General features: G+C 33.8%; 1 protein-coding gene and 1 long non-coding RNA gene across 9 annotated transcripts; one reads left to right on the top strand and one right to left on the bottom strand.

The window, feature by feature from the left end:
* Positions 1 to 7,487: 7,487 nt before the first annotated feature.
* LOC107816552 (pentatricopeptide repeat-containing protein At4g01570-like) lies at positions 7,488 to 12,390 on the top strand. Of its 8 annotated transcripts, none has more exons than XR_001654987.2 (3): positions 7,488 to 10,049; positions 10,134 to 10,217; positions 11,049 to 12,390. XR_001654987.2 is itself a non-coding variant. In XM_016642276.2 (2 exons), exon 1 carries the CDS (start codon positions 7,566 to 7,568, stop codon positions 10,014 to 10,016), a length of 2,451 nt encoding a protein of 816 aa, XP_016497762.1. In that variant the 5' UTR covers positions 7,488 to 7,565; the 3' UTR covers positions 10,017 to 10,049; positions 11,049 to 12,390. The 8 variants fall into 8 exon arrangements, 2 of the variants coding, with proteins under 2 accessions (XP_016497762.1, XP_016497763.1); XR_012696409.1 differs by having other exon boundaries at positions 11,058 to 12,390; XR_001654985.2 differs by having other exon boundaries at positions 10,152 to 10,217.
* A 6,579-nt stretch (positions 12,391 to 18,969) lies between these two features.
* LOC107790927 (uncharacterized) lies at positions 18,970 to 23,100 on the bottom strand. Its single transcript, XR_012696411.1, has 2 exons — positions 23,012 to 23,100; positions 18,970 to 19,475 (listed from the first exon to the last, which is right to left on the bottom strand). It is a non-coding gene; the product is annotated as an uncharacterized LOC107790927 (long non-coding RNA).
* Positions 23,101 to 23,607: the final 507 nt, after the last annotated feature.

The following is a 23,607-nucleotide window of genomic DNA, read 5'->3' on the forward strand; positions in this document are numbered from 1 at the left end:
CCGCCACTGTTCGTATGATCGTATCGTATGATGCCCTCAGCTTCTGTAAAAAGTGGAAGGTTTCCACTTTAGTCCATAAATTAGAGGGAGGTTATCAATATATTTTTATCAGTTAAGTCTTGGTTACTGAGCTGTTTGATATCGATATTGGTTGTAGGTAAAAAAAAGTCCAAGGCGTTGGCAAATTGACATGCAACATTTTCAAATATAAGTAAATATATAAATTAATGAACCTTATCTCTAATAATGAGCTTGTTCAATCAAATTTTGAACCGGTCAAAAAGTCAAATCAGATCATGATCCAAACTTGTCTAATTTGTTTGGCTCAAGCTGAGTCAAATAACAAGTCATAATTCAAATCCCACAATATAATTTTAGCTTTCCCTCCTTAAATATACTTTTTATTTTTTTTAAAAATGAAAGCTATTATATTTCTCTAAGTAAATTATTAGCTTAAATTCTTCCGGTATATAATTTTCAATCTCTAAGCCCTCATTTGGCCATAGATTTTGCCAAATGTTTTTTAATTTTTTTTGGCATATTCCTGTTTGTTTATAGATTTTATTCATCTTATCTATATCTATATCTATATTATATATTATTATAAAAGTGGGGAACCTTTTAAGTTAAAAGTTAAATTACCTTATTACCCCTTGAAAACCTAATACCTTTTTTATATAGCATAAAAAAGACGCTAGCTTAGCAACCGTCCTGAACGGCCAAACCAGCTTTCATGCGAAGGGATAGGACGTTTGGAAACCATTCGTTATTCATTCATATGAATGGATGTGTATTTTCTTTTGTTCTTTTATAAATCTGATTCTTCCATGTTTTAACATTCACTTCGAATCTTCGATCGTCTTCGTGTCCCTCAGTCGTGAGTTATAAAGTTATGGAGGCCAATCAGACTACACAATTGAACATATCCATTTTCCAGCGAGAATTGTAAAAATGTTCTGCCTTCCATAAAGCTAGGAAGAATGGAAATAGGCCAAGGACATCACCAACATGACGAGTAAGCTAATAAGTCATGGCTAAGTTATTGTATTTAGGTGCACATATTTTTCTATTCTGATTATATTTCATCTTACCTCAAGATTGTGGGTTTTTGTTGACTTCAACCATGCTATTTGATTCTTTTATTGAGAAACAATTATTTTGATCAAAAATTTGGTGAGAATGGTATGTTCCATTAGTTTTTAAACATCTGTTATCTTGCTCTTTAATCCCTTGTGTAGTGGCACAACTGTATTGTGCAGCAGATCATCAATTCTCAAATGTGTCACTTGATAGTCTTCTATAGTTTTTTGAATGTTTTAAATCCTGCTAGATATATTGTGATGAAAAGAAAAATGTTACTTGTGAAAAAGGCATATCCTTGCAAGAAAGATGATACAATAGTTAAGCAAATTGTTCATAAGAACGTAATCATACGCACTTTACCGACAAAAAGCAGTTTGTTGTGTTGGGAGGGGATAATCTAGCAACATCTGCCATCTAGCCTACCCTTCTCTGGCCCTCCAGCAACTAATTACTAATTATTGTACAAATATAAACGATGAGTAATACTCATGTAACAAAAAAATCCGAAATATACAACAAAATTGAACAAATCCAAACTGATATATATAATTGGTTTGATTTGATTTTGATAAAAATCAAACCAACTTGATCCACAACCCAAATAAAAGTAAGATTAGATATTGTACTGAAGTCTCTGATCACTTTAATTGTTTCTTAGGTATTTTAGTTGGTGTATATATGTGGTTTATAGTAAAACAATGCTCTTAGGGTGCATTTTATCTCTTTAACATGATTACTGCTCTATAATCATAACGTTGAAGAAGTGTGCAGCTTCTTTTTCTTCTTCTTCTTCTTCTGTGAATATGAGCGCAATATTCAACTCATCATATAGGGTTATTACTCAACTTCTTTTGTCATCACCAAAATATACAAAGAGGTATCATATGAATTGTATAATCAAAATCAATGAAAGGCTTCCCTAGAAAAGGATCAATTGGTTTTGTGGCTCATTATTTTTTCCTTAGTCTTATGTTAAATCTCCTAAAAATATTTATTTTACATGTAAGAAATTTGAAAATAAAGTAAAAGAGCTATATTGAACCAATTGCTAAAAGGAAGCACTACGAATGAGTAATTAGGCATTTGATTAACATTTAGAAGCATTATGGTATCTATTTTTCCTATGCATACACATTAACTGGAGCATGTGTTTCGATACGTGACGATGAATGGGATTAAGGATTGTTTATATCAGGTGGTATTTAAACTTATCATGCAGTTCATTTTCAAAATTGATGTTGCGTTGCCTCAAACAAAAATGTTCATCATACATGTTTTGAATAATACACATTTATTTGTTCAATCTTATGCACTCGGATTAACTCATAGTGCTATGGCATAATTTAAAGAGGTCAATACATTTGAGAAGCCAATTCAGCGTTGTTTTCTCACGTGGCCAACTTCACGTTACACTTTTAAGAGGGATATCAATGTCGATAACAAGAGTTCTGGTCAGAGCAATTAAATGTTTGAAACAGGTGAAAGGAATATACAGTAGGAATATTGTCTATACGGGAATATTATGCCAGATCCACTTTATTACATATTTGTACACCATAAAATTGAAATAAGTAAAAAAAAATTATATTATTTAATTAAGTTTTATTTGTTTATCTTTTGCATTCATATGATATTCAATCATCTTGATCTCGATAAACAAGTCATATACGATGATGATTCATATAAACTTGTACTTCATTAATTCATATATAATTATTTGCTGAAATCGTTTCAATAATATTGATATAATTTTATAAAATTGTATACTACATGACTAATATACACGTGCAACGCACGTGCCGAGAGACTAGTTATTATAAAAGTGGGAAGCCCAAAACTAAAAAGTTAAAAGACTTTAATGCCCTTTCAAATCAAACAAACTTAACGTTTTAAATATGGATAAATAAAATATTTTGGTGAAGAGTTGTGTCTTAAGATGAAATTAAGGTTGCATATTTTCATTTTAAGTTGATTTTTTCTTCCCTATAAATTGTTTATACTTTTGAAATCAAGTCTTCCGTTTCCAATGTGACTTACATAGAAGTTTGGAAAATATTTTTCTTCAAAAAGTATAGCAATTTTGATTTTGAAGTCGCGGGAGCACGATATACCGAAATTCTCTATACGACATATAGTGGTTCTTCCATCTCTACTTCTTTATTTATACAAAGAAATGAATGAAAAATGGAAAATTAATTCACACCGTTTCGTTTCTCTCTTTGAAGTTGAAAGAGTAACAAGGTTCTCGATCCACTCATAGTTGTACGTTGAGTTGGATAATGAGTAAGAAACTGCTAATTTCTTTTCGAGGTATTAATTACAACACATGTGTATGAATGCCTAGGTAGAGTGGTGGTTTTGTTGCCAATGCCACACCAAGCGGAAATGGCAAAGGGCTGCACAGTACTGCATGCACTTCTCGAGGAAGCAAATTGTGACTTGATGACGGCTTTGAAATTGTGAAGATATATGGTCAAAGCCAGCCAGGGCCCATGCAGGGAAAAATTATACTATACTAAAATGAATTCAAGTACGTCAAGGGCTGGAGGAAATTTTTCATCTGCCCTTGTTGCACGTACAACGTACAACTACATTACATTTTCCTGTTTGATGCTTATGGAAATTCCTTCGTCACTTCCAATATAAGATTCTAGCCGTCTTGACATTACTTTCTAAAACTCCACTCATTGTGAGTTTTGTGAAATTTATTACTCTTAAAAATGATTGGAATAATTCGGACTACAAGAGTCAAAGTACCGTAAATTTGGACATAGATTCTTTAAGTTTTTGAAAATAAAATTTATATTTTTGCAAACTACATAAAGAGTATTATAAGTCATAATAAATCATAATTTAAAATATATAAAATTAAAATATGGTCAAAGAACAACCTTGTAAACTTCCCAAATAGCCCCAATTTTTTTAAAACATGAGGAGTATCATAAATATTCGAGTAGGTTATCCGTACTCTTCTCATATAATCTTCCCAAATAGTAATATCCCCAATTAATCAGTTTATTTTTTGCTTTTTCAGTTGTGTTTCTTCAAAGTGTACATATGTTATTACTGATTGAGTCGCTGTAATTTTTTTAGTATAAAAGTAAATACAAATATTTTTATCAAATAATAGTATAATATATGTGAATAAAAAGAACATTGGAGTAACGGTAGAGTTATTTACGGGTGATCTATATGACATGAGTCCGACCTTAGAAACAACAACTAATGATTGCATTAGAGTATATAGGCTGTTTATATTACATTACTTGGGGTGCGGTCCTTCCCGGGACCATGTATGACAAGTTACCTAGTGCAGCTGCCCAATATAATGTATGTGAATATATGTAGATGCACATGCACCTAAACACACATGTATAATTATATGTATATGTTGGCTTTGGATCACTATGTACATCTTTATTACGTAGTAACATATAGTATTACAATTAATTTTCATTTGTTTCCTCTTAATTTATTATGTGATGAGTATACGAATTGTGACAAAAGTACAATATTAATCAATACTCGTAACTAATAACTTTGCTCGGTTTACCTGATTTTTTGTGTATGTTTGTCATGATTTTGCTATATTTAATTTCCTTGTATAAAATGCAACATATTTCCATTCAACATATTTTCATCTTGGGGTAAAAACATATCTTGGCACGTATAGATAAAATGACATGATCAATCAATAAAATTGATAATGTTCGAAGGGACATAAAATAATAATTATTAATATTAGTACCTCTATATGCAACATATCAACCTCGGCAAAGAAGCAACCGCACGACGATTTCATTCATAGAAATTTATACTTTATTTTTTAATGTATGATAATTTTTTTAAAGCTTAGTTGAATACTGTTATTTTTATTTTACAAATCATGTAGCATTACATAACTTGACATACACGTGGAAACTAATATATTGAAAAAATTTCAAATCCTAATATTTTTCAATTTTTTTATTCATATTTTTGGCCAAAAATATTACTGTTTGGTTTTAAAAAAAAATAAAAAATTGTCCCAAAATTTTGTATTTTTAATTTTTTTTTACTTAGCTATATTATTATAGAAACCTATTTACTATATTTATTTAGGTTCCTTATTGATTACTTTATATACCTATATTTACTAGTTTTATACAAAACCATAAAAAGGAGGAAATGAAACATACATTAAATATTGGGTATCAGTTACACATAATCCCCTACATTTAAGATACTCTTCCTTTATCCAAGGAAAACTATATATGTCTTTGTACTTTCCCAAAATCATCACCTCTCTTTGTATTTATCCAAAATCATCACCGTAAGAAACCCACTGCATCCCAAAATCATCACCTCTCTTTGTACTTACCCACAATAAGAAACCAATTGATACCCATAATCTTTCTAACCCAAAAATCTAGCTTACTCACTTCTCTTCCAAAGCTGTTGATATACGATTTCTCTCTTTAATCGTCCAAAATCTCTTTTTATTTATACAATACAGAAGAAATTCGAATATTTGCTCTACAATCAAGTTGTTGGTAAGCTTCACTCTACATTAAAGTTGGTTTTAGGTTGAATTTCATAATGGAACTCGAGGAAGATGAAGTTTCGGAATTGTATTACGATTGTATGATAAAGGTATCATAATTGTATCTGAGTTGTATTTGATACATCAATACCTAAGACAATTCTGATACAATACTAATACTATTAAAATACAATATTGTATTATAATTTAAGTTTAGAGCTGGTTCTAGGTGGATGTTTTACATTGAAACTTGAAAAGGATGAAGATCAAAGTTGTATCATAATTTAGGATTGTATTACAATTTGTACCTAAAACAATACATGATACAATACTAATACAAGTATAATACGATATTGTATCAGTTTAAGTTTAGAGTCGGTTTTAAGTTGTATCATAATTGTGTAAGAATTCTTTCAGGATTGTATCAAATTTGTATTTGAATTATGAGCAGTTGTGAGATCGTGACGAATTTCACAGTTTGTATCACAAATGTATGATAATTATATATTAATTTATTAGTATTGTATCAGGTATTATTTTAGATATTAATGTACCATCTACAAGTTATATACAATTGTGATACAAATATGATACAATTACGTTATACGTATTGATGTATCTGATACAATTATGATACATTTATCATACAATTCCTGAATATTTCTTTATTTTCAGTGTTGTCCGGTCTCCCAACAAAAGAACGATGCAATTGATGATTTAATAATATAAAATTATCGGCAATGGTGGGAAGAGAGAAGATGGAAATTCTGGGTGTAGATTAAGAAATTTTGTTGTAAAAAAAAAAAAAAGAGAGAAGAGGAGAGGGAAAAAAAGGAAAGGATATAATTGAATCTCTTAATTGAAGGCACTAATAATGGGGTGAGAGTTTTTTAAGGAGCAATCTACACAATTTGTAAGAAAAACCTAGATACTTATTAAAAACTTCAAAACATAGAGAACATTAGTAAATAAGTTTCTAATATAATATAACTAGGTAATAGTCCCTTAAAAAAACCCACTTTCTGTTATTATGACCCAACTAATCTATATCTACCCACTTTTCCCTCATTAAACTCACGCGACTTTGCACTTCTCTATTAGTAGAAGAAAACCTTCGCCAAAGTTGTTGTGCCAATATGTGGCAATCCACCTCAAAGACAAAATTTGAAGGTAATTTGTTAAAATTTGGTAATGTTAGTATAAATTTTCTTTAGATTTGTTTTGCTTGTTTTGTATGAATTTTCTTTAGATTTGTTTCGCTTTTTTTGTATGAATTTTGTTCTAAGTTACTGGATATTTTTAATTTTAAAACTTATGGGTGTAAATCATATATATATTTTTTCAAAAAAAAGAAGAAGTTAAGATAACAGCAGGCACAAGCAAGTTGATCGAAGGGGACCAATGCTTCTACTCCTCCACCGAGGAGCCGTTCTTGCGAGAAGCAAGGGATGTCGTGAACGGTGGAAGGTCACAGAGAATTGACCTATTTATAGAGTGGTCTTATGATTGATACATGATATAGACTATCTCATTCTTTATTCTTTCTGGAAGAAAATAAAAGGGTGACTCAACTTCTAAGCTAGACTTGGTGATGAGACCTATTAGCATAATGCACCATGGAACGTGGGAATTCGAGGTCTCTTAACTACTACTAAAAATCAATTTTTTTGTTTTGTTTGTGGACAAACGATATTCGGTCAGGCCTATGGCTGGATACTTTTAGATCTAAGGTCATATTTTGAAAAATGCGTTAAATCAAAATTTACCCGAATCAAATTTTTTAAAATAAATTTCTCTGTCCAAACGCCACCTAAATTTGATGCCGTATGTTTCGTGGCATTTCAGGAAACTGGTTATAATAAAGGGGTTTGAAATGTAATTACAGCATTAGTTTCCGCCATCTTCCTCTCTCCCGAAAAATGCAATTTAATCAAAAACCTTCAGCTCCATTACCGCTGCCATGGCCACAAAAGCACAAAGAAACCTCTCAATTTTCTACACTAGAAGACACTTCACCGTCGCCGGAGCCAAAGTCGCCGGAACGAGGTCTCCGGCATCATCGAAGATTGGAAACTTACTCGTCGTCGCTTCAATTACAAAAGCTTTGACAGCACCAGGAGGAACACGTAACCTAGAAAAATACAACGATTCAATTGCCGTATCAGAAAACCTAGTCCTTCAAATCCTTCGCCGTAACAATTTAGACGCCGCCACTAAACTCGACTTCTTCAAATGGTGCTCTCTCAGGCCCAATTTCAAACACTCAATAGAAACTTACTCTCAAATGTTCAGATCCATTTGCTATTATAATTCTCACAATCACCGGGAAGATATATTCGTTCTCCTCAACTCCATGAAGCATGACGGAGTGTCGCTTAATTCAGCCACATTTAAGTTGTTGCTCGACTCGTTTACTCGAGCTGGTAATTTCAATTCTGCGCTTGAGCTTTTGGAATTCATGGAGAGTGATCTGGAAAATTCTAATAATAATTGTTTAAGTCCTGATGTGTATAATTCTGTGCTTATTGCACTTGTACAAAAAAATCAAGTTAGTTTAGCTTTGTCAATTTTCCTTAAATTGTTGGAAACTAATGATGGGAATGGTAATAGCATTGGGATTAGCGATGCTGTTGCATGTAATGTGTTGCTTGTTGGTCTTAAGAGGGCTAATATGAGGGATGAATTTAAACAAGTTTTTGATAAGCTTAGAGGAAAGAAGAATATTTTTCCGTTGGATAGATGGGGATATAACATATGCATTCACGCATTCGGGTGTTGGGGGGATTTGTCTAGTTGCTTGAGTCTTTTTAAAGAAATGAAGGAAAGGGGAAGTTGGTTTAGTCCCGACTTGTGCACTTATAATAGCTTGATTCATGTGCTTTGCTTGCTCGGGAAGGTTAAGGATGCTCTTGTTGTGTGGGAGGAATTGAAGGGATCTTCGGGCTTGGAACCTGATGTTTATACTTATCGAATTGTTATACAAGGTTGCTCTAAGGCTTACCTGATAAATGATGCGATAAAAGTGTTCAGTGAGATGCAGTATAATGGTATACGTCCGGATACTATTATTTATAACTCCCTCTTAGATGGATTGCTCAAGGCGAGAAAGTTGAAAGATGCGTGCAATTTGTTTCAGAAAATGATTGAAGATGATGGTGTTCGAGCCAGTTGTTGGACCTATAATATTCTTATTGATGGATTGTTTAAGAATGGGAGGGCTTTGGCTGCTTGTACCCTATTCTGTGATTTGAAGAAGAAAAGTAATAATTTTGTGGATGGCGTTACTTATAGCATTGTCATTTTGCATCTTTGTCAGGAAGGTAGGCTTGATGAAGCACTGAAGTTGGTGGAAGAGATGGAAGCTAGAGGGTTTACTGTTGATTTGGTTACCATAACTTCTCTTTTGATTGCGATTTACCGGGAGGGGCATTGGGACTATACAGAGAGGCTTGTAAAGCACGTTAGGGAGAACAATTTAGTTCCAATTATTCTCAGGTGGAAAGACAGTATGGAAGCTACAATGAAAGCTCCACAGAGCAGAGAAAAGGATTTTACACCCATTTTTCCATCCAATGGGAACTTTGGTGATATTCTAAGCCTAGAAGATTTAACAGACCCTGAGACTGATACTGCCCTTGGGGTAGAGGATGAAAGGGATCCGTGGTCATCATCACCATATATGGACTTGCTGGCTAGTAAAGCGAGCTCCCAAAGTCATGCTACAAGAGCGTTCTCTCTTACCGGAGGAAAACGAGTAGACACTAAAGGTGCAGATTCTTTTGATATTGACATGGTGAATACCTTCTTATCAATATTTTTGGCCAAAGGAAAATTGAGCATGGCTTGTAAGTTATTTGAAATTTTCACCGACATGGGTGCTGACCCTGTTAGTTATACTTACAACTCTATGATGGGTTCATTTGTCAAGAAGGGATATTTCGACCAGGCTTGGGGTGTTTTAGAGAAAATGGACAAGAAGGTTTGCCCTGCTGATGTAGCAACTTACAATGTGATAATCCAAGGGTTGGGAAAGATGGGAAGGGCTGATCTTGCCGGTGCAGTACTCGACAAGCTGATGAAACAGGGGGGTTACCTTGACATTGTAATGTATAACACCTTGATAAATGTGCTCGGGAAGACTGGCAGAATTGAGGAAGTAAACAAGCTTTTCCAGCAGATGAAAGATAGTGGAATCAATCCAGATGTTGTCACTTACAATACACTAATCGAAGTTCATGCAAAGGCAGGTCAGCTTAAGCAAGCTTACAAGTTTTTAAGGATGATGTTGGAAGCAGGGTGTGCCCCCAATCATGTCACTGACACAACTTTGGACTTTCTGGAGAAGGAGATTGAAAAACTGAGATACCAGAAGGCTTCCATTAAACGCCCCAATGTAGATAACTCATTATGAGAAGCACTTTAACCTTTAGAGGAGTGAGTTCAGGTATGATGTTCTTCCATAAACTAGTGAATTCAGCATTTGCATTGTATTCAATATTGTTTAAACAGTTGTTCTTCTGGTTTAAAGTGGGATTTTTTTTAAAAGTAAAGGCAGGCAATTCATATGGCTGGTATTCAGAATAGAGTTGGTTTTTCATGAATGTAAAAGCAGGTAAATTTTCTACAAACACAATTCAGGAACTACTTTGATTTTCTTTTAATGCGTAGTCTGGAGATTTGAAGTTTGATTGATGTTTGCCATTGATCTTGTTGTTTTATTTTTTATGTTTTATCTATGGCTTTCCGTAAGCAAACATGTTTCTGATACTTCTGGCTTTTTTTGAAGTAATTGAGTATTTGTATGCTCATTGGTAATGCATTCTGACCTTTTAACACTTGAGTTTATATTTTGAAATGTAATTCGAATTATGTTGGTCGCCAGATTTGATTACCTTATTTGGCATAGGGCTGAAGTTTATATCTACTTAGAGGATAGATAATTCATTTGGTTAAATAATTCGTTATAACCAGTGTTCTGATTTTTTGAGAATGCAATGTGATTGGTTAGAGCTCAAAATCTGGATTTGGCTAGGGCTTTTCCGGTCCACTTAGTCTATCGTACCCGTCATGCAGAGTTCAGATCAACTCAGAAATTTATGAAGACTGGAAGCTATAGCTTACAGAACTATAATCGCAAGATTAGGTAAATAAAAATGAATAGTCAGTCTCCATATAAATACTCTTCATTGATAGATTCTTAAAAATCACATCTTCTATTATGGTTCTCTTTTAGTGACCTTGTAGGTGCACCAAATACAGCACTAGAGTTTTCAAGAGATATGATTCCCGTTTTGCTTGGTTTGTTACATGACTTGCATAACTTGTTATCTCAGGAACTATATATGCCTGACATTGTCCTCATTCTGCATTTCCAAATTATGCTCTTACATTCTCCAAGCTCCATGTCTTCAGTTTTTCATTCGAACAAATTCTTATATTTTAGGAGTTTCAGGAAGAAGTTGAATTCATAGAATCAAGTTTCTAGAATTCATAGCAAAAGTGAGTGCAAAGGGTTGTCAAAACTCATAAATTGGAGAAACAAAGAAGCAGAAGAAAACCATCTGACAGGGAGTTGATGATGGCACAGAACTGAGCTCTCACAATGGCTGTTTCTCATCATAGTAGATTGCTTTGAAATGTTGCTGCTGGCCAATGAGCTGCTGACTGGCTAAATTTGAGATGTCAGGGGGGAGAATAAGTTTGAAGATAAGAGAAAGCTAGAAGTTAATTGAACATATCATGGAAGCATGCATCTATTGGCAGCAAATACATGTGGATTGACACCTCATATATTATATTCTCCGAAGAATAAGAAGGTCAATACACCCGTCAAATAAGTAGGATGAAAAACATAGGAGACCAGGGTTCAATTCCACCAAGAGTGGCGAAAAAGCTAAGTGATTTCTTCCTATCTGCTAAGCCCTGATGAACAGAGTTATCCGGGATCTAGCTTCAAATCCTCATGCCAAGGTGGAAGAAATAAGGGGATAACAGGGCTGTAATTTGAACTTTTGAAAACTGCTGAATGATTGGGAAGTTGATAGAGTTGCTGCATTGGTAAACCAAATTGATCAACTGCAAGGCCTCACAGACTGTGAGGATTCTTTGGTATGGAAGGGGTCAAGCACCAGATATTTCTCAGTGAATTCTGCTTACAAAAGCCTAATGGGCAATGCCCATTTTGGTAGGAGTTGGCCTTGGAAACTAAAAGGTAAATACACCCACAAAGGTGCTATGGTATGGTTAGTGGCCAGAAAAGCTTGCTTGACCGATGAAAAGCTTAAGAGAAGGGGATATCAACTGCCCTCCAGATGCTATCTCTGTGGAAAGGAAGCAGAACACAACTCCCATCTGTTTCTTCACTGCATTGTTACCTCTCAACTGTGGCACATATTTCTGAATATTGTCAGAATGAACTGGGTCATGCCAAAAGATACAACTGACCTCTTGAGATGTTGGGCTGGTGTGACAGGTGGAGTCAGACAGTAGAAATGGTCCCAGCATGCATTTGGTGGACAGTCTGGAACGAGAGGAACTCCAAATGTTTCGAGGATTTTAGCAACTCTATTCAGAGAATCAAAATGAACTGTTTAGTACTTTTTCTTTTTCGGTGTAAAGAATGCCCTGTAAATGATAGTGACTCCATACTTGATAGTTGATACCATAGAATCCTTGTAAGTTTCTGTAGTAGGGGATTCTTTACTGTTTTTGGTATATGTATTTGTCACTTTTAGCAGCACAAACTTTGTGCTGTTTTCTTTTATAAAGTGTTACCATTCTCAAAAGAGTTATCCGGGATCTATGCTAGTGGGACTTGTGCAAAATTTTTGGAGATAACACTCTGTTACAACTTCAGAAGTGTGTACGGCTCTTCTCGTGGAGATAAGGAATTCAATGAAGACGTGAAACTAGAAGAACGTTGAAGCAACCCAAAGCAGACACGCCTCAGAACGCAAGGAAGTGAAGTACAAAAGTATGGAGGTATCAGCTGACTGAACACTGCCTAATATTAACTAGGTTGAATATCTTAATTTAATGTACCATACAAAGCATATGCATTTGAGTTGCTTTCTGTTTCTATCTTAGACTTGCTAGTTTACTTGAGAGTTGGATTATATTTATTCATTCTTTTCCATTAGTTACTTGTGCTTTATAGAACATTTCCTTTTGTATTTCTAGTTCTTGAACATTTCCTTTAGTACTCGAAATTTCATCAACAGATTCTCGAATTTGTTAATACTGTTACTATTAATGTTTAATATTAATATATATATATATATATATATATATATATATATATTTCGAAGTATATTTTGCCCAAAGTCAACCAAAAATCCAAATTCCACAAAAATATTTATTTATTTAAGAAAATTTTTCACGGAAAATGAGTTCCCTTTACTGATTCTAGAAGGGTTTTAATGTGTTTCACTTAATTATTTTCCGTGGCATTCCTAATTGGCTAGCCCCATAAGGAGATTGTTCAATCAAAAAACAATATAGAATCAAAAAGTCAAGTAACAAAAGAACCATACTTTTCTTAAACTTCTCTACCAATTAAACCTCTCTTTGATTTCTTTTTGTGTGTGAAAAGTAAATAGCAACGGTGGAGGAACTAGGCTAGTCCCGTGGATTGAAAGATTATTCCAATCCTCTTTTAGGAGTATTGCAAATGAAATAATTATTTTCCGTCACAGAGCTTTAACCATTTTTCTAAGTGAAATTTATATCCAAATGCTACTTACAAATACTTTTTTTCCAATTCAACTTCAAAAGAAAATGCATTTTTTAAGTTTTATCGACAATTTGCTTGTCTCATTGCCATTATTCCAATTTCTACCACTGTAGGTTTACTTTTTTAATAGCAACCTCGAATATGGAATTCAAAGGAATTAAGTTATTGCATTCTCTAGATAATTCAAAATGAAGCAATAGAATGTCCAGGTCGAGCTCTCCCAGTTCGTTCCTAGAAATATAGTCATATATGTCTCCCGTGTCAATCTCACGCGAGCCTCTTTAGTGCTGTATTCTGGCCCGGGCCCGGGCCTTCATGGGCCAAAGGGTCCGGGCTTCGAGGGCCTGGGCTCTGGCGGTCTCGGGTTTCATGGGCTCAATGGGTGGAACCGGCCCGTGACGGGCCTAAGCCCACATGGTCCTGTGCATAATGGGCCGGGCTCGTGGGTTTCACGGGCCTAGCGGGGTTTTTTTTATTTTTTTTTATTTTAAGGCAATTTCTTGTAGTATCATGGCTATATTAAAAATATATATGTAGTATATATGTAGATCTAATTATTAAAGTGCTTGACGAAAAAGAAAATAACAAAACAATAGTAAAACACTAAATTGTCATGCATAATATATTGTCTTGTAGTATATATATTGTATCTTATGTATATATATTCTCTTATATATTTTCTTGTAGTATATATATTGTATCTTATGTATATATATTCGCATAATATATTGTCTTGTAGTATATATATTGTATCTTATGTATATATATTCTCTTATATATTTTCTTGTAGTATATATATTGTATCTTATGTATATATATTCTCTTATATATTTTCTTGTAGTATATATTGTATCTTATGTATATATATTCTCTTATATATTTTCTTGTAGTATATATATTGTATCTTATGTATATATTGTAGCATAATATATTTTCTTGTAGTATATTATATTGTATCTTATGTATATATATTCTCTTATATATTTTCTTGTAGTATATATATTGTATCTTATGTATATATATTCGCATAATATATTTTCTTGTAGTATATATATTGTATATTATGTATATATTGTAGCATAATATATTTTCTTGTAGTATATTATATTGTATCTTATGTATATATATTCTCTTATATATTTTCTTATAGTATATATATTGTATCTTATGTATATATATTCGCATAATATATTTTCTTGTAGTATATATATTGTATCTTATGTATATATATTCGCATAATATATTGTCTTGTAGTATATATATTGTATCTTATGTATATATATTCGCATAATATATTTTCTTGTAGTATATATATTGTATCTTATGTATATATTGTAGCTTATAAATAATTCTAAGTATAGACAAAGAAATATGTATATATATTCTCTTATATATTTTCTTATAGTATATATATTGTATCTTATGTATATATATTTTCTTTTAGTATATATATTGTATCTTATGTATATATATTCTCTTATATATTTTCTTGTAGTATATATATTGTATCTTATGTATATATATTCGCATAATATATTTTCTTGTAGTATATATATTGTATCTTATGTATATATATTCGCATAATATATTGTCTTGTAGTATATATATTGTATCTTATGTATATATATTCGCATAATATATTTTCTTGTAGTATATATATTGTATCTTATGTATATATATTCGCATAATATATTTTCTTGTAGTATATATATTGTATCTTATGTATATATATTCGCATAATATATTGTCTTGTAGTATATATATTGTATCTTATGTATATATATTCTCTTATATATTTTCTTGTAGTATATATATTGTATATTATGTATATATATTCTCTTATATATTTTCTTGTAGCATATATATTGTATCTTATGTATATATATTCGCATAATATATTTTCTTGTAGTATATATATTGTATCTTATGTATATATTGTAGCTTATAAATAATTCTAAGTAAAGATAAAGAAATATTGCAAAAAGATATTCAAGGGTAGAAGCAATAAATTTTATTACCAAAAATGGCATATCTTTCTTAGTCATCCTTCCCCCAATAGAATGAGCACAACAAGGTACTAATACCACCATTAGAAGGAAAAAAAACTAAGGAAGATGGGCCCATTAGGCCCGCCAGGACCGGCCCAGGCCCGTCTGACAGTCCCAGGCTAAACGGTCCCGGGCTCATGGGCTAATACTATAAGACCGGCCCGTCACGGGCTTCTCAGGACCACCAGGACCGGCCCACCAGGCCCGTTAGGACCGCAGGCCCGGCCCGGTTCAGGCCCGGCCCACCAAGCAGCCTTAAGCCTCTTATCTATTCTCATTAAACATGATCAAACCCAAAGAGAAATTTATCATTATCATTTTCGTATATTCAGTTTACATTACGGATTGAGGAATACATAGATTAGACATAATAGAAAAAGAAATTGAAAGATTTTGTACTCTTTTTTTTTTTTTTTTGTTAATTTTAACCAAAAAGATAATATTATAAATTTGAACCTTATAAAGTCCCTTTTCTTTTCTGTACAAAGTTGCTGTATAAATGATCAGGCAACGCCATGCAATGTTTTCGCATGGAAAAACAACTCAATGACTTGGCCAACACGTTAGCCAAGTGGGGCCTACTCCTCAACCCCTTGATTTTTTCATCGGTGGACCCACTCTTATTCTTCTTCTGACTGCTCTTCACCAACGCCGCCGTCTCTCCGCCGTCACCTGCCATAATCACCGGCGGCAGAACACAACGGCGGCCCTGTCTTTGCTTGATTTCACTTAGCTCCATTTCGGGCTTGAACTTCACAGGCCCGAACATGAACATTCTTCTCCGAGATTTCGCTGACATGGAGGTTAGTGCAGTAATATTCACCTTCTGCACATTTTGTGAATTGTAAAAACGGGCCGACTCGGCCCGTTTCTGATTCATCGGCGTCATAACCGGCCGATGAAATGAATTGGAACGAAATAATGGAGACAAATAAGTCTCATCCAATTGCTCTTCTAATTGCCTTTTGTCATCATTTTCATGGCTAATCTTTTTTCCGCAAAAAATTATATCTGAAAATGTATAATTTTCAGAATCAGATTCAGTGAAAAATTCAAAAAAATCTTGTGGCGAAGAGGAATTTTTTGGGCTCTCGTTTCCATCTTTCATTTGTAGGTCAGATAAAGAAATTGTATCTAAATTTTCTAAATCTTCTTCTTCTACTCTTCGTTTTTCAGCTTTGTTTTCCATAATCAAGAAGCTTCTAAGTGAAATACGACGTAAAAGATTTTATTTTGGTACAATATGATGTAAAAAATATACTCTACTATGTTGTGAATAAGTGAAGATTTATAGGAATATATATATATACAATCAAAAAAGTGATGTCCTTTCATTTTTCTTATTGTTATTTTTATTTTTATGTTTATTTTATTTTTTCCTTGTTGATGTAACTTAGATGGAACGGCTTCTAGATAGGAATAGAAGGGAAGAAATTAAGGGGTTGATCTCATGCAGTGACCGCATCGGAATTTTTCTTAAGGAGTTTCAAAATATAAAGACATAAACTTACAAAAAAGTCAATAATAGTCAATAATATATATATATATATATATAAAAATTTACCTAGCTATATAGTATAATTTTTTGGCGAACGGCTCCGCCGCTGATCACATGCTAGTTATACAAAAATTATGAAATAATACATATATTCTAGCTTAACTTATTATTTATGCTAAAATTATTTAATTTTTTCTTACACGACCAGCCAAACACAATATAAGTTAAGCAATAATTATTTATGACTCTCTCTTTGATTAAATATAAAGTTATTTTATACGAAATTTTATGTTAAAAATTATTTTTTTCAATATCACCAATCCAATGACCCGAGGAGGTTGGAAAATGTTAAAGAAAATAAGGTTACTAGAAGAAGACTGGAGGAGGTCAAATAGTTATGTGAAAGAAGGTGGATTGGGAGAAAAATCAGGAATGTAAGAAGTGCTAACACGTTATCTAAAAGAAGATATGATGGTATTAATTACTAACGTCTAGAAGATAATGTGATATTACCTCGGAAGAAGGCAAATACATTGATCTATTTAATGTGTGGAAATGACACTAGGTAGCCATTTTCAAGCATGTTGTTAAAATATATTTATCATTTATAGAATATTCAAAGATTAGCTAATTCGCATAAAGTTTGGGACACGGCGTCCTCAACTTTAAAGCTCAAAGTTCAAGTTTCAGGACATTATCTCCTAAACTTTATGTCCTGAATTTTAAATTAGTAGTTCGGGAATTCATGACTAAGTGTCCTGAATTCCAAATGGGTAGCAACAAAATTCATGATACTTAATCATAAAGTTTTGATGAATCGGCTAATCTTTAAATATATTGTAAATTGTAAATATATTTTAAATAATACAATGAAGGCAGTCCTTCCAGAACCGGATATAAATTCCGTGAGTGTTTAAAAGTGACTATTGGTGCACTTTGTCCATTTAGTGTTGGTGAAGCAGTTTTAATGGCAAAATGTCATTACGACGGTCCGAATTAAAATTGCTTGATTAATAAAAGTGTTTAACGGAGAGATATGACAAGGCCTTGATTAACATGGAAAAAAACGAAACAAAATGATAAATAGTGGAACTCTCCAGATTATCAACAAAGGAGACAACAACACAAAAATGGTAGAACTACAAACTACTCTCTTCGGCCCCAAAGATTAGTCTCTGACAAACTAAATCTGTTTTACAAAATATTTTGATGTTTAAGCAAACATCAAAATACAAGAGCGTACAGAAAACTTGAATAACTTATTTTATTACTTTATGCGGGACAAATGAGGTGTGAGTGGTTGACTTTGGCAGGTACGAGAAGAGGTAGAGGGCGGCCTAAGAAGTATTGGGGCGAGGTGATTAGACAGGACGTGGCGCGGCTCCAGATTTCCGAGGACATGGTTCTTGATAAAAAGGTGTGGAAGTCGAGCATTAGGGTTGTAGGTTAAGGAGTAGTCGAGCGGTTTTCCTCTTTGTCCCTGTTTCCCTCTTTGTTCCGGCGAGTATGATAGTGTTTTGTCTAACACTGCTAGCGATTTATATTATGTTTCACACTTTTGCATAATATTTGTGTTGTTGCTTTTCCATTTATTTGTTATCTCTCACGTTGCCGATATTATTTTGGATTTTTGTTGTTACGGATCCAGTGTCTATGAGTTGAGGTTCTCCCGGAAACAGCCTCGGGGTAGGGGTAAGATCTACGTACACTCTACCCTTCCCAGACCCCACTGGTGGAATTCTACTGGGTCATCATCGTCATCGGGCGGGACAAATGAAATAAGAGTACAAATATCATCAATATATGGATTAAATTAACTAAAATGACAATAACGACCCCATCATTTTCAAAACCAATTTATTTAATACAACACACCAACCATCCAACCACAAACAACCCCTGGATTACTAATTTATGCATTACATTCCATGCATTACTTAATTTACCTCTACATTACTAATTTTGCATTATGCAATCTCTGCATAACTAATCCCTGCCTGGCTTGCATTTGAACCAAACGGTCCCTAACTTCACATTAGTAATTTATTTATTTACACTAATAAATGGATATTGGGGGAATTAGACGTCGAAACAAGCATGGAGAGTGTTGAAAGCATATGTTTGAGTTGCAGCAAGAAATCCCAAGAGATAGAACAGGAAAAAGTTAAGAGATCAAATAGCAAACAGTAACACTAGAAACAGCCCAAAGCTGCTGATACCATTTGCAAGCCAGTGAAAGCATCAACTCTATTTGTTGCGCTTCTTAGCCTGCTTGCCCTGGCCCTTCTTAGGTGGTCCCTTTCCACGACGTTTCAGCATTTCAAGCTTGCTCAGTCGCTCTTGCTCTTGACGTGCCATCACAAGAGGATCATCTTTCATTATATCATGTGGGTACCATTGTGATACCTTTTCGCCAATAAGCTTCTTGCGTAATACCTTGTGAGATGATCTCTGCCCAGTTGGATTAAGCACATGACCAAATATCCTGGCCCTTGCCTCAGCTACCCCTTCAATGGCTGTAGCAGCTAGCACATTCTTCAGTCTGCCAAAGTTCATTTCTTGGTTCTGAAAGCAGCTCAATACTCGGATTCACTGCACAAAGAAGACGCAGTCTCAACAATGGTTCAGTGAGAATTCTAATGCAAATCGCAAAATACATCAGACTCCGTGTTCTTAGAAGCACAGCAAAGAGACAAGGTCCCTAACGTTTGAAGTGAAAATCGAGAAATGAAGCACATAATAAACTGAAAATTAAGGAACCACGAAACATATACTATGAATTTAGTACTATAATAATCAAAATGCAACTAAAATAACTAATCCCATTATCTAATACTATATAATAAAGCCGAATTTTAATCTACTCCTCAAAATAGAGACTAATGAACCAACTAAACCTCCTTTGGATTGCTTAGCACATAGTTGCAAATAAAATAACTAATCTAATACTCCCTCCGTTTCAATTTATGTGAACCTATTTCCTTTTTGGTCCGTGCCAAAAAGAATGACCCCTTTCCTTATTTGGAAACAATTTACTTTTATGTAATGATCTATAGCCACACAAAATATATGTGCCTCATTTTACACCACAAGTTCAAAAGTCTTCTCTCTTTTCTTAAACTCCGTGCCCAGTCAAATGGGTTCACATAAATTGAAACGGAGGGAGTACTATGTATATAGGCCAAAAATTACTTTTTATAAATATATATTAAACCTTCTAACACCTTTTGGGATCGCTAAGCACATCGTTGTTTGAAGTTCACACTTCTTTGAAGCACATGGCTTCATCCAAGAAGCACTACCCCCCGCTTCACATCGATATCTTTAAAGCAATGAAGAGATGACTTTTAATAACACTGATCAGGATCAACAAAAACCGGACTCCACCACCTGGAAAGGTCATTCAAATGGCCTCTTGTCGGTGAAATCTTGCTACAACACACTGTCACCTCAGAATAACAGTGGAGCTTGGCCACGGAAGAACATATGGACGGTCCTGTTTTATGAAAACCTCGTGTTTCTCTTCGTTAGTGGGGCAAGGGAGGCCTGCCTCATCCAAAACAACCTTCAGCTAAGAGGCTTTCAGATTTGTAGCAGATGTCCTCTCAGTGAAAATCATTATAAAAAGAGATGCAAATCACATATTTCTTCATTGCAAGATTACATATCATACTGCAGAATTTATTTTTTGCTTTACTCGGCGTCTTCTGGACAATGCCAAACTCCATCAGAGAGCTTTTCACATGCTGGAACAGGGACAGACTCAACAAAAAGCATTACAAAATTTGGAATAAACTCTCCATGTTATTCGGTGGACTGTTTGGACAGAAAGGAACTGTAGAATCTTTGATGGCAACAAGAGAAACATTCTTAACCTCAAGTCCAGAGCTTTTTCATACTAGTTTGTATGTGCATAATGTCTAATCTAGGATCTCACAATTTGGAAATATGTTTTATTGCACTATCTTAGTGCTGTTTATTCTCTAATAAAATCTCTTACTAGTTGTAAAAAAAAGTTCACTACTTTAACAACTTTCATGAGAACTTCTACCTCATCCTTAAAACCCCTGATCAACAAAGGTGAGTTTTTCCCTTCCCCTTTGTCTTTTGGTATAGCTTTATAAAATGCTTAGCATCCATTGAAATGGGTCAATAATAATAATTTCCACGAGACCTTCTAGCTTCTCTTTCATAGTCAAGAAGGGTGATGAGTCGTCAACCCTAACAGGTATGAACACCGCTGTCACCTTTTGCCCAAGAATTTCTCCTACCTATTGCACCTTCACTACTGCACGTTTCACTTCACCTGTGAATCTACTTACTCTACATATATCCCAATGAAGAAAAGAGTGTAAATACCAATTAGCTAGTACAATTTTCCAGCTAACAACGATATTACAACATGATCATACTATTACCTTAGGCAGAGTTTGAGAATAAATTGAAATGACATCAATTGCAGTGAAATGTTGGCATTCTCAACGAGATGGTCTACAATCAAGTATACTACAGCAAGTGCAATTGAAACTGAGTGTGGCCTAGTAATATGAACGTGCATCTTTTTCTTGGCTCTATAAAATTGTAGGACAGAGATGGAGCCATCAACGCGCTATTAATGCAACTTTTTTACAACAAGAAAGTAAGATATGATAAAATAGCACGAGATGTCATAATCATTGGCGGACTTTGTCCTTGCTAAAAACAATCATGGGTGGACTGACAATATTTGTACTATGATATGAGTTAAAATTAAAAAAAAACGTGTCTGTATAAACCGTACTTATTCTGAACAGTCTAAATATAAGAGTCGTCTCAGATTATAATTAAGAAACCATAGGATTTTCCCCACCCCGCAAATTATAAACTTAGGATTAAAAGATGGTGTTCTTTAACCCAAACGGAAGGAGAAAAAAAAGATTGAAAAAGGACGATGAAGAAAAACCATGGTTCCCGCCCCTATGTTTAAATTATGAAGGGCTCGCTATTATACTAGTAGTAAATTAGAAGAGGACGACCAGAATACGAGGTTCTTACCCTCATGTTTAGAGTACGACGGACTCAAACAACATTTCGGGCTCGTTGTATTAATTCGCAGCGACAAGTTTCATAACTTATACAGATTCTATGTTATTCGTAAAAATTTATTAATACAAACAATTGCAAATGTCAATAAACAGTCCCAAGGGAAACATGAAAATTGAACTGAAACCAAAACAGCTTAAAAATGAAGACTTCAGAATCTAAATATTAGCTAACAATTTATTTTAATGCAGAGAATTGTAATGAAAAAAAAATATGAAGATTCAGAACACAAAAAGAGAACCACAGAGAGAAAACAAATGGAAAAAAGTTGGTACTGTCTGACCTAAATCATTTGCAGAAACAAATAATTAACATGCTGGCAGCAATACAAGTTGAAAAATGACTATTTCTGATACCGTCCAAATTCAATTTTCCGTGCGGGCTTAAAAGTCGACACTGGTGCAGTTCGCCCATTTAATGTTGGTAAAGCAGTTTTAATGGCAAGGGTAGTTACGACGGTCCGAATTAAAATTGTTTGATTAATAAAAGTGTTAACGGAGAGATATGACAAGGCCGTGGTTAACATGAAAGAAAATGATACAAATAGGTGCATTTAAGTTGATACTAGAGGAATTCTCCAGATTATTAACAAAGGAAACAACTGCACAAAAATGGTAGAATTACAAACTACTCTTTTCGGCCCCAAAGATTAGTCAGTCTGACAAACTAAATCTGTTTTACAAAATATTTTGGGGAATTAGAAGTCGAAACAAGCATGAAGAGTATTGAAAGTATATGTTTGAGTTGCAGAAAAAAAATCCCAAGAGACTAAACAAAAAAAAAATTAGATACCAAATTGCAAACAGTAACACTAGAAACACCCCAAAGCTGCTGATACCTTTTGCAAGCCAGTAAAATTACGACGGTAGGAAAAAGTAACTACATGACTTCAGAACTAATAAATTGCCAGTAGGTAGAATCAAATGCACCATAAACCCAAATCCATAACCACGCAGGTATACAACACCATGACACCACCAGCAAAATCACACAGGCGCGCGCGCACACACACAGAGAGACAGAGATAGAGGTTGAAAGGAGCTCACCGGAGAATCCGCCGACGGCGTTGGATGACGGGAGAGCGGCGACCGGTGTGAGCCCTGAGGGTTTCTTTCTAGCGGGTAGCGATGGGTTTGACGTTTGAATGTTTATTGATCCAGAGTTATTTCCCAAATTGTGAGATTTTCAGTTGAAATTTTTTATTACTGCGTAATTTGTGTCAAAATTTCATTAAATGAAATAAAACAATAAAGTAAAGAAATATTGCATTGATTTTGGGATGAATTACAAAGAAATATAAACATTATCGTATAACGAGTAAAATAAAAAAGTTTAAGTTAAATTATTTTCAAGTACAGAAATGTGTTAGTCTTTTGGAACAGACTAATGAGAAAAATATTTTATGTAAATTGAAAAGGAAGGCGTATTTATTTTTGAATCATATTGTATTTTTATTTATTTGTATCACCGACTATATATGGGGTTATAATATTTAAGTTTATGTCAATAGTTATTCATATAATTTATTCTTTTTAATTTATAGAATTTTAGCACGATCATAATATTATCCGCACATCGTGCAGGTACTAATACTAGTAAAACAATAAAGAGAAGAAATATTGCAAAGAAAGAGGAGGGAATT

This window comes from Nicotiana tabacum, chromosome 11 (genome assembly GCF_000715075.1).
Source record: "Nicotiana tabacum cultivar K326 chromosome 11, ASM71507v2, whole genome shotgun sequence".
NCBI classification, from domain to species: domain Eukaryota; kingdom Viridiplantae; phylum Streptophyta; class Magnoliopsida; order Solanales; family Solanaceae; genus Nicotiana; species Nicotiana tabacum.